This window comes from Corvus moneduloides, chromosome 17, assembly GCF_009650955.1.
Source record: "Corvus moneduloides isolate bCorMon1 chromosome 17, bCorMon1.pri, whole genome shotgun sequence".
In the NCBI taxonomy this organism is placed as follows: domain Eukaryota; kingdom Metazoa; phylum Chordata; class Aves; order Passeriformes; family Corvidae; genus Corvus; species Corvus moneduloides.
The window spans coordinates 394,745-406,982 of NC_045492.1; the positions used below are offsets into that span (position 1 = coordinate 394,745).

The window sequence follows — 12,238 nt, forward strand, 5'->3', positions numbered from 1 at the left end:
GCTCTGGTGGATCAGGCTGCCAAGGTTAAATTGCCTCAGGTGGATTATTTCTAGCTCAGTGGGCAGCTCATGACGCCTCGTCATCTGGAAAGAGAGGCAACATTACAGATGGGCTCATGACCACGGAGTGGACTTAACCTGGGAGATGGTGTCCACGGTTATCCGTGACTGTGAAACGTGTACTGCAGTCAAGCAGGGCCAGGTGGGTAAAGCCCCTGTGGTGTGGGGGGTGATGGTCAAAATACAAATATGATGAGGCCTGCCGTATTGATTACATCACATTCTTGCAGACCCGCCAAGGCGAGTGTTACCTGTTGACAGTGGTGGAAGGTACCACTGGATGGTTGGAGACCTACCCCATGCCTCACGGCACTGCCCAGAACACCATCTGGGCCTTGAAAAGCAAGTCCTGTGGCAACATGGCACTCCAGAAAGAATTGAGTTGGACAACTGAATCGTAGACATCTGGGCCACAGAGTACGGGATTGAGTGGGTGTATCATATTCCTTTATAGACCAGCCTCTGGAAAAACTGAACAGCATGATGGTCTGTTAACAACCATATTGAAAGCAATGGGTGGGGAGCCTTCAAACATTGAAATCTACATGTAGCAAAAGCCGCCTGGTTAGTTAACACTTGAGGCTCCACCAATCAAGCTGGCTCTTCCCAATCAAATCTTCCACATTCTGTAGAAAGGGATAAAGTCCCCATGAGGGCTGGAATATGAAGAATACATTAGGGACAACAATTTTGTTAGTCCTACCTCAGACAAAGACAAGCCCATCTGTGGGATTGTTTTTGCTCAAGGACCTGGGCGCACTTGGGTAATGCAGAGGGACAGGCAAACATGATGTGTACCTCAAAGGGATTTGATTGTGGGGTGAGAAGAGTCTGTAATGTTGAATTGTATAATACGGGTTGCTGAATGACAGTGCCACTGTGTGCCATAACTACCATGGACAAGGTGTATAGACTGCTCCAGATACACCAGTCATAAAATCCTGATGCAGTTTGCAACCAGCCCTCCTGCCCTAGAAGACGTACAGGATGGACGGAACCTACAGTCTTGGGCTAAATGAACTCAACAGACATCTTGGAGGGACAGCCATTGACAATGGAAATGATACCTGTGCTTGTGTAGATATCCATGTCTATATATATATATATGTGTGTGTATAGTGGGAAAGGGGTTAGGATTTGGGCATGATGTACGTCGTATAGAATAAGGGATGGATAATGTCCTGGTTCCAGCCAGGACAAGGTTAATTTTTGTAGTAACCAGAAGAGGGTGTGGCTAGAATTTGATGTGGATTTGCCGAGGGAGTGTCTGTAAGGGTCTCTTAAGTGTCTCTCTAGTTTGGATTACAGCAGCCTGCTGACCTGTACTGAAATTCTGCGCTACCTCACATCATTTTCTGGGAATGGGGGAAGGGGTCCTTTCCAGGTCAGGTGGCATGGCTGTGGTTGGGTTGTGTCAGCCTCTGCAGTGAGCATTCACGTGTGAACTGCTTGCCTCTTCTGTACACTTCTGTTCTTAATACCATTGCTATTACAGTTCATTTTCTTCCCTCATTGCTGTTTTCAGTAAATTGTTCTATCAACCAATGATCTTTACCTTCTGTGCCTCCAGTTCCCCTTTCAGTGGGAGCACTTGATGGAAGAATATCATTCCTAAACCACAACAGGTTCTATGCAGTTCAGGTCGAAACCATGAAAATGTCATTGGAGTTCTCAATCTGCAGCCTAAATTGGGCTTCTGAAAACAATTCAGATGGCTATCTTTGCCACTCCTGCAGTGTGAGGAAGCCTGCGTGTATTGACAGGAATTGGATGTGTGGATGAAGAAGCCATTTTGGAGAAACTCTTTTAGTTCACTTTTGTATGAGCAGAACACAGCTCCTTCTGCCTTGTGAATGTAGATCATCCAGTTGAGGATGTCTTCATTGACAGGAGAGGACTGCTTAGTTAATGCATAGTTATTTAATACTGCAGTACCTGTTGCACCAAAGTAGGAATAATGATAAAGTTACTAGTGACTTTTAATTGACAACAGATAAATACATGATGGAGAAATCTGATGTGGATATGCAGAGGGAGTATGTGCGTATTGTAAGGGTCTCTTAAGTGTCTCTGTAATTTGGATCACAGCAGCCTGCTGACCTGTACTGAAATATTTTCAGATTAAATTTTTGTTCTAGAGGTGTTACTCTATCATTGGGATACTGTTGACTGTAGAGAGGATATTTTTTTTGAGCTCTGAAGTAGTTTTAGTCTCAGAATTCACATGATTTTTATTTTTCTTTTCCTGTAGATACACAACACTGTTTGGAATGTTTACAGCAACATAAACAAGTTCCTTGGTGAGTATAAGCATGGATCCTTGTTTTTGTTAATTGTAGCTTTTCTTTAAGCTTTTGAAATTTTGCTTTAAAATTCAGGTTTTTCTTAAATACTATGCACAGCACCTTTGCAAGACTTATCTGCATTAAATTCTTATATTCTTGAAGACTGCCATTTTTCCTTCAACTGAAATACGCAGTCTCATTAAAGTAGGTTTTCGTTAATGTTGCTTTTTTTAGGAAAAACCTGATTTATTTTATGTGACTTAAACCTTTTTCCAAATTCATTTTCTTTCTTCAGTGTTTAGGTGCTTATTTTTTATCTTTAGTGTGTTACAGGAAAAGAGAGGGGAAGCCAGAACAGCTAAATGGGACATGATCAAATGACTGAAAAGAATTATTTTCAGTAATAAGTATTTATTTCTTTAATTGCACTTGGTAATTCAAAGAGATTTCATTATAGAAAAATATTTTTTTGTTCTGTTGAATTGCTTATATTTATAATTTCTGCTTCCATGTTGGTCTATCCCAGTCTTAGCACCAGTTTAAACTGACAGCACAGTTACATGAGATGTTGCTGAGAGGTTGAAAATGACGTTCTCCAGGCCCTGTAATCTCAGGGAGCGAGTGAGGATCTTGTTCAGAGGAGGCTCACTCATGTAACACATTTTCAATTCTGTCACTGAGTATTTTCGGAGAGTCTTGGTTCTGCCTGAGGAGAAGAGCAAATGTAGATGTTTACTGGTGTCAGTTCTCTTAATCTACTTGTATAAACTAGAGGAAAAATAGGAGACTGAAATCAAGTACTCAGTCTTACAGTTTTAGGGAATGTCAGTGGTGAGGAATTAGCTGTTCGGTGCTGTTGTTACAGAGATGTTAAGTATCAGTTCAGGATCCAGTTTCTGTGTTGTGTGGCTCAGAGTCCGCCCGTGTAGTTGTTAATTGAATCTGGGAAGCTTTTAGAGCAAGTAAGTGCTGGTGAATATCTAGTTGAAGATGCTACATCATGCAAGTAAGAACTGCGTGTATAGTCCAGTGTCTTGTTTGAAATGTGTCTTTCGGAGAGAAGAAGGGGGGTGATGTAGTATTCCTTGAAATTTATTGCAGTGTCAGAAGGTCTTTCTGTCCAGTTTAAATCTTTCATGTTCCTGCTCCTGTTACTAAAAAAAAAGATCTCAAACCCAAAAACTTGCATGAAGATCATAGCATTGTGGTTTGAAATACTGGTGTGAAGGACATCATCTGAAACTTACAGACATATCCAAAACCAGTCATCTAGCTGTGAAATGGTACACAAAAACAACATGAGGCAGGAGCAGAAATCCTTGAATGAACAGGAGCTGTTCTTGGGTTAACATGTTTAGCAGGTATAGGGGTTTTATATCTGTTTTTATGTGTAGGGTAAAACACAGTAAGGCATACTTCATGGTAGCACTGCTGCTGTGGTCAAAACTTGCTAGGCAGAGGGTGTTTTGTCTGCAGGCAATAAAAGTCAGTTTTAATCAGCTTCCCATGTCAGTGCCAATACAATTTTTAAGTGGTGCTTGTGAGACTTCCACTTAGTCTTCATAAGATGCCATTAGGATTGTATAGTATAAATGGTGTCTGTAAATACTGCTTTGCAGTCTGATATCATACCTTTTCTCATCTGCAGGTGTGTGGTTTCAGCACAGCATGGCTGTGGTCATCCACTTGCAAGGTGTTCCGATTGCGGTGGGGACCATGGACTTCTCTGGACTGACCATTCCCGATGGGGGCGTGCAAATTGTAGGGGGTGAACTGGGTGAGGCTTTCATTGTTTTACCACTGATGGAGATGTGAGGCTGGTGACATGGGTGCAGATGATAAAAGTAAAAGGTCAAAACTAACTGTTGCAGAGTAAAAGAAACCAAACTGATGTGCAAAATGTGAATGGACTTAGTCCTTGGCAGTTTTATATGTAGATGTGCCAGCAGATTTGGAACAGTGGTGCTGGAGAGGATGGCAGAGTCAGTCTTAGCTTTAGGCTTTGTGGAATCAACTGTAAATGTGCTTTGTCCTAGAAGGAAACAAAACAAGCTTATGTTGCTTTTGTAGGAGTGGCAGTGCTGCCTGCAGTACCCCAGGTCAGTAACATCTGTGGTGCATCTCCAGGGAACACAAGACAATCTCTGGCTAGTTGCTTTTACTTCCTTGTTTTCCCATTGCTTTTTATTACCTGTCCTACCCTGTAGTCCTCCTGAATCACCACAAAGGTACTGAGTGCCTCTGAGGAATTGGGACAGCAAGCTTCCCATCCAGAATAAACCACAAATTTTAAGTGCAAAGTAGTATTACGTTTATGCAAACTGACAAAGTTGACTGTGCTCCTTTACCGGTTCAGAGAACTATGGGGTTTTTTTCCATGGCGTTTCTCTTTTTTTTTCTTTATTGTATCCTTGTGGCAGAGGGAGGGAAGTACCTGGGTTTGGCATGGATGCACAAAAGAATGAAGGAAATAGGTTGAATTGTGGCAGTGAATTGCATTTCTTCTGATTTGCTTATGAAGCAGCACTGAGACAGTATGAAGTTTGAAAGTGGGGCTGATTTCAACGAAGGGGTTTTGGTGTGACACTTTGTAAAGGAATGGTTTTAATCACTCTGTCAGGGTTTGGAAAATAGTTTTTGTCAGGGTGGGTGTGGTTTGGAAAAGGCTGCAGTGATTTTGCAGTTTCCACAGAGGAAATGGTAGAGGCTGTTATTAGTGAAAGTTTGCCATGACTGGGTTTCCTCTGTCTGATAATATGAAACAGATTTTCAGTTTCAAGAGGAGCCCACTTCTGTTGGAACTTGGTGTTACGCCAGGTTTGGGGCTCAGCACTAACAGAGCTTAAACTGGAGAGAGTAAGAACAGCTACGGGCGAAGGTGTACAGGATCTGCACTGTTAGCAGAGCAGAAAGCTTGTTTTAGAAGTCAAAAATCATGATCCCTGAAGGGATCAGTATTAATGTATTTTCCTCTGCATTACCCTGAGATAAGTGTACTTTCCTCACTGATATCTGTGTCTGAATAGTTGAATAGTCTTTAAAAGTTAAATTATCTTATGATGACTGATGGAAAAGACTCTCCCTTTTAAATAACATGTTTTCTTTCAATAATAAAGATTTAGAAACATTTTCTTTTGGAAGCAGTGACTTGTCTAAATCCTGAAGTATTTGTTCTTGAAACAGATCTGATCTTCATAGAGAAGTAAGAGGTTTTGGAGAAAAGCCATACAGCTCTTGGGGTAGGCCTAGTCTCCTTGTTTTAATCATGGTCTTGAATACATGGGATAAATGTATTCTCAAAGTTACCAGAGTGGAAATCCTCTCTGTGTCTCGATTTCGGAACAAAGTTAGTACAAATTGATTTTCTGCTGAAGAAAATTTTAGAAGAGATGTTCTGGCAGGGTGTTCTTATTTCCAAGTTGTAGCTATGAATGACTGATCAATCTAGGGTTGTTTTGTTAACAAACTGTTTTAATGTAGTTCAAGGTTTTTAAGCAATCTTTGCAGGAGAGGACAGAGGCTGAAACATAAAATCTTGCAGTAGGCAAGCCCCTGTGTTCAGTGCTTGCTTTCTGAGAAATGAAGTTCTCTGTATGGACACGGTCATGCTGGTGAAGCGTATTTTGGCACTGCCTCTTGGCCTAGTTTGTGCAGAGCTATGTCATGGTTCTCAGTAAAGGTTGTGTCTCACAGTTTCAGTCTTGCTCTAAGGCTGGGTGTTTCAGGGTAAAATGGTTGAGACCCTCTACTGAGTAATTTATCTCATGTAATGTTCTGCCCAGTATGCATCTGCTTGAGGTAGCTGCTCCTGAAATTGGCTGCAAATGGAAAAGCCAGCCTGCTTTCACAGTCTGAGGAAACAGGACTGCTGGGTCATAGTGCAAGCCAGGGGCAGGCTGTGAGAGAGAACCCAAAGCAGCCCAAGTTTGGTAACTTGGGAGGGGAGAGAAAGGGAGATTTGAGAGGAGGGGCCAATGATACGAGGTTTTTGCTCGTAACATTTTTTCCTCTCTTTCAACTTTGTGACCTGCTGCCTTCTGATGAGCTTGGCCAAGCTAGTGAAGTGTAGTATGTGTGTGCTTTGACTAATGTTGGTGTTAGCTGACTAGCTGTGTTCAGATTTTCATGGAATCTGCTGCCTCTGTAACTGATTAAATGGCTTTGGCTGTTTTCTTCAGATTTTCTTTTAGTTGTGATACTCATATTCCCTAAAATGTTTGACTGAAACTATAGTAAGACCTTCCTCACCAAAACTGACGTGTTTCTAGAAGCCCTATTGCGTGCGGTCCTGTTACTGAAGTCAGGAGATGTAGATGTTCCTCTCCAGCCCCATGTAGGTGAGCTGAGATGAATCCCTTGCATCCAGATGGCAGCTCTTTCTGAAAAGAACCGCTGCGGGAAGCTGCAGTAATGTACCGACACTCTGGGGCTGTGTTGTTGGCTTTGCATTCCCTCCTTAGTGAAAAGGAAAAATAAGCGTACTAGAGAAAGAATCACCTTACAGATGTCATTTCTTCTACAAGTGATAAAGCAAAATGTGTGTCTGCTCCACATTTGGAGGCATGGAATTCCATTGCTAGTATGAGAAAGTATTTTAGTGATGTACATCTGCAAAGAAAATAGTGGATATTTGAGGTGTGGGTGGATAAACCTCTTAAAAATAAAATGTAGCTTTGTACTTGCTGCCTTTTTTTTAAAATTTCTACAATGTGATGCAACATAAACTGTAAAATCCCAACCATCTTAAGTTTTTCTTAATTTCCTTTCCAAATTAAAAGTTATGGAGTCCTGCCCCAACCATTAGAAGAGTGGGCTAATTCAGATCCATGCTGTGTGAACTCAGTCTGTTATCAGATACTACTCTAGGAAATTAATTTTTTTCAGTTCCTGGGTGGCTAGAATACTTTATCTTTTGGTGTGAATCAAAGTTACAGGCAACAGTATTTTTTCCCCCATAATCCTTGCAGGCTGCTTTAACAGAGGTGAGGATCAGTCTAAAAGCACTGCTTTAGGGGAAGGCAGCAGGTGAGCTTTTGGTAGGGAAGTTTCTTTGCAGTGTGGTGGTTGAATGGAGGTGGTTGGGCTGCCTCTGTGCCCAGCCCTTGGCAAATGGCCTGGCTTAAGAAGTGTGGTGAAGGAATAGCTTTTCCTTGTTGTAGAAGCTTTATGACTTGCCTAAAGATCTTTGATTTTGGAACTACACTTGAATTTAGAGTAGTTCTTCACAACGTTAATCCTTTTGTAGATGCAGCTCAGTTGATACCATTGCTGTTTATGCCTTATGTGAACCAAAAGGCTGGTGCTTACTTCTGTGCATGTGTCCTTGTTCTTGTAGAAGGATTTTTATTTTAACTCGAATCAGTTTTGTCCATCTGTAATTGAATCTTCAAGATACAGCCTTACTATAAGGACAATGATACTGAATAAAACTTACTTGTGTTTTTGGATCTTGTGAGCTTGAACACTACAGGAATGGATCATAATTTGTATCTTACAAGTTGTGGGAAACAACTGACAAAAAAATCAGGAAAAATAGCTGTTGACCAGGCTTTTTCACTATGTGTACTTTGAGAGAAACTACTTCAGCAAGATTTCTTAAACTTTTATATTATATATTGAAAACAAATCTTAATGAAGACTATTTTTATTTTCTGGTTAAAATGGTGGAGAAGTTGGACAAAAGCAATGCAAATATGCAAACAGTATAGAGAGTCTTCTAAAATTGGTTTAAAAAAACTACATCTTTCTAATGTCTTTGAACTTTATTGCCCTTGTAATGATGAGGTGACATAGTGTTCTAGAGTGTTTCACGAATGTGGTAGCTGTTGAAAGATTGTTATTGTGTTTGTTTTGCTCACTTCCTGTTTACTGGATTCCTTGTTTTCATTGAAACCGGGAGGGGGGAGAAAATATTATGAAACTTCTGTCTCAGTTGTGAATAAACATTGGGTTGCATGGTTCTTAATTGACCTGGAACTTGGACCAATGGACAGAGACTGAGCTTCACTCTTTCATGGTCCAGTAGCTGCCATTTTGAACACGCTTTTGGAATGATTCTGTACACTGTCACTTGAGAACCCTTGTTTAAAAGATAATTGCCCCTTTTCTGCAAACCAAAATTACAGCAGTCCCTTAACATCTGGCTTCTGGGTATATAGTGCATAAGCTTATGTTGTGTATGTCTTGATTAGTGATTGATATTTAATTGCATTTTTCAGGGGAATAAAATCAGCAGTGTTGATATTACAAAATGACAAAACATCCTCCGAATAGAAGAGGGATCAACTTTGAGGTGGGAGCCCAGTTGGAAGCCCGTGACAGATTAAAAAACTGGTATATTTTTAAAACCATTCATATTATATTAATTTTAAGTCTTTAATATCTTAAACATTTTGTATTGGTACTATATTTAGAGTCGTAGTCATTGGTTTGTAGGAAAGTAGTTAATTTATAAAAGTTTATATACCAGTGATGGAAATGGGCGATAGATGCTGATATGTTGTGCTGGCCCGTGAGAAGTGTACTGGTGTTGTGCCTGGGAATAGGACTGCTCCTAAATCTAGTTTGACTTCAGGCTCTCATTCTCCTGAATTCACCCTTTAAGTTCTGTGCTATACTTAATATTGCAGAGCAGATATTACGGAAGAATAAATTCTTTGCAGTACAGAATATCCTTGCTGCTTCCTTTCCCAGTGCTGTTGTGAATTCATAGGCTTTAAAATCTGATGGAATCTGTTAGGCCTGTGTTCATATGAGGTGGTCAGCTTTAGAATTAAAGAACTGTGTGGGGAAACATATTCCATGCTAACAAGTCTGGTCTGGTGCCCGTCTTGGAGCCCTCAGGGGTGAGGAAGAACACTTTCCTTCATTAACCGCTGCAGTAGGAGGAGGGAAAAGAGCCTAAAAATACTTGGGCTAACTTCGAACTTTCTAACTCTGTCCGTTTAAGATAGTCAGCTCAAAACTTAGCATTTAATAATTACCAGTGAATGAGAGATAAAATGAAAATTGCCAAAGACTTCTTCAATACAGGAATTAATTTGGTTTTGTTAGCTCCTGTAGATAACGTCTCTTTCCAGAAATCAGCTATAGTTGATTTTTATTAAGAAGTTTGTGTGGGTTAGATATGATTGTACTTAAAGCTCTGGAACCAGCCAACAGGTGAAGTGTGCAAAGTCAGTACTGAAAACCATATGGACATCTCAGAAGGATGGAGCACTGTCTTAGACACAGGGGATTTATTCCAAAACATCTCGGTTGCATGCAGGGCATGTACTCTCCAGGTACAAGGGCATTGGAATTGTGAAAACGAGAAAACATAGCTCTTTCCATAAAGAATGTAAAGTATGAACATGAAATCCTGTTTACACTTTAATTTGGCTTACCTGTGTAACCAAGAGTTGTGTAGGTAAGCACCTGCCTGCATCTTTGGTATTCTTGAATTTTGTTAGTACAGCAAAAAATTAGTCAGGCTTACAAAAATAACATCTCTTAGCCTGTCTGTAGTGTAGGCTTTTTAAAGATGCAGTTTGGTGTAGCTGGTGTTTGAGTAAGGCTAATAACTCGTGTCCATGACGGTTATCCTTCTGGCATGTTTGCTCAACAACAGTGTCTGAGTACATAGCTCTTGCATGGGAAAATTATGTGGGGGAGGACTTCAACAACCTGCTCTACTTTCTGCATATCTCCTGGCTTAAATTTGAATTTTGGATATGCTATTTGTTCCACGTTCTTTGATTTTTGGAAACACTTGATCTTAAATGACTCCTACACACAGTGCTTTGCAACTCCGATCTCACAGCTAGGTTATGAACTTTCCAGTTCTGAAATCTTTTGTTTACTTGCTAAGCTTTGAACCCTGGATTGTGTGCATTTCCATTTTCACGGTTTCTGAATGAAAATTTTTAAGAGCTGGGGACTATCAGTGCTGACAAAACTCATTGGCAGTGGATTTGTAGAGGACAGCAGACTGTGGTTTTTTTCTCTGCTGCTTTCATCTGCCCCCGTGCGACCAGGACTGCTCCATGGTGTGGTTACAGTGCACTCCTGTGGGGGCACAGGATTTTCTGTTTGCTGACACTTGCTTTTACCAGTGCTAGACCTTTGGAGGTCCAAGCTTTTCTTGTGTGTACTTTTGTTGCTGTGTTGTCACTAAAACATAGTCACAAGTCTCCTGTTTGGTTAAAGTGCTGGCTTTGATTTCTGTTCTCTGTACCAAATACATCAGTCAATTCATAGGCCGCTATTGCCACTCCATTGGCAGTGATACTTTGGAAAAATTTCATGTCAAGGTGCCATATACCTCTCTTTCATGGCAATGGCTTGTGCCCCAAATTGCTGGTTAAGAACTTCCGGGGTGTTTGGATGTGTTGTCACCCTAGTGAAGAAAAAACTTTGTATGTAGTCAGTGTGGAGCCTGCTCCTTGCCAACGTGCAAAGTGAATTTTGCGTCTTTAGAGCTCGTACCAGAGGTTGCTTTGTTGTATTTGGAATCATAGCATATCAGAAGTGCACTGCACTTCCTGGTGCAGTTGTATGTCATATGCTATATTTGAACTCCAGGGAGTACAGTGAGTACTTTAGTGCTTGGCTTATGTTCTTAGGGCTTGGGTTGATGGCATCAAAACTGTCATGAAAGATTTGTGTCTGTTGACCTCGGGTCACTGTAGGGAGAGAGCATCTCTGCATGCTGAAAGGTCTCTTAGTGCTGGAGTTCAGAGGGGGAAGGACAGGGACTGCTACAGCAGGGCAGCCCTGAATGGAGGGATCCCAGACAGGTTGCTGTAGCCATGGACTTGGGCACACTGTCCCAGCTGAACTGACTTCCTGAAACCTTTTGCACTGGATCATTAAAACTGATTGAGTGTTGGCTAGCTGCATCCTCTTTTACTGAGAAGAGGATGACTGCACTGGATGCCTGCAATAGGCAAATGATGTTACCTTTTGTTACCTTGTTGTAATGACACCTCCAAGTTTTTCTGTCTGTTGTCTGAGTAAAATGGATGTGAAGGGACTTCCAATTCTGGTTAGAGCTCTTGAGTAGTATTGAGAGTATGATGCTACCATGTTACAATTCAGATTGTCAGTCCCGGGAGTTCAGTTGTTCATGCTGTCAGGAATTGGTCTAAGTACTGAAAAGATGAACCACTACAGCTGTTGTCCTTCATGGTGCTGGTTCTCGTGGATGCTTCCTTTCCTCTCTGCATTGCTTTGACTGCGCTAAGCTTGTCCCTTCCTAGTTCCAAGGGAGTGGGGGTTTATAGCAATTCTGTTTTGGTATGTAGGAAAGGAGAAGGGAGACAGACTAGTCCAGAGAATTCCCACATATTTACCTCTTCCCAGAAGAGGATAATTCTACATTTGTCTACCATAAACCCATTTTCATCCTGTTTGCTGTGCTTTGACCACTGTAGTCTGAAGTTGCCAGTCATTGCTAACCATAGTCTATTCAGAATTACACTCTTGGAGTTTTGATTGTCACTTAGGTTCTTAGAAAATTAATGCCAGCAGTTTGGGCATCTTAAAGGTTTTCCCTTACAGTGTAGCCAGGTCATAAGTCCTTGAAAGGTATGAGCTCATCATTCCTTTCAAATTAAACTGGAAGACTACTTGTTTTGCGCTCCCTGTCTGTTGCAAGAAGTTGTCTCTGATTTAGAAGTGTTTTAGATAAATATTTAAATCGGTACCATTTGGTGTTTTTTCTTACCCAGGATCAGTTAGCTGCCTTGAATACCCATTGAGTCAGCTGAATACTTCGTTTGTGGTTTGGGGGAGGATGTGTTGGGCCACCCTGGACATATTTTAGTTGTACTCTGGGGCCTTAGCCAGGCTTCAGCTATTGGCCTTTCACTTTGTGTATTCTCTCATAGTATGCTTTTTTGATAAACAAGTCT

General features: G+C 41.1%; 1 protein-coding gene across 11 annotated transcripts in view; it reads left to right on the forward strand.

Annotated features, from left to right (window-relative positions):
* Positions 1 to 12,238, forward strand: part of PHF20 (PHD finger protein 20) — a 71,736-nt gene that overhangs the window by 7,022 nt on the left and 52,476 nt on the right. For 7 of the 11 annotated variants that reach the window (XM_032126567.1, XM_032126564.1, XM_032126563.1 and 4 more), the window contains 3 exons: positions 2,312 to 2,360; positions 3,994 to 4,122; positions 8,564 to 8,678. In XM_032126567.1, coding sequence (XP_031982458.1) covers positions 8,596 to 8,678 — 83 coding nt within the window. In that variant the 5' untranslated portion in view covers positions 2,312 to 2,360; positions 3,994 to 4,122; positions 8,564 to 8,595. Of the gene's footprint in view, positions 1 to 2,311; positions 2,361 to 3,993; positions 4,123 to 5,565; positions 5,585 to 8,563; positions 8,679 to 12,238 lie in introns of those variants that run through there. The other 4 variants (XM_032126570.1, XM_032126569.1, XM_032126571.1 and 1 more) reach the window with 2 other exon arrangements.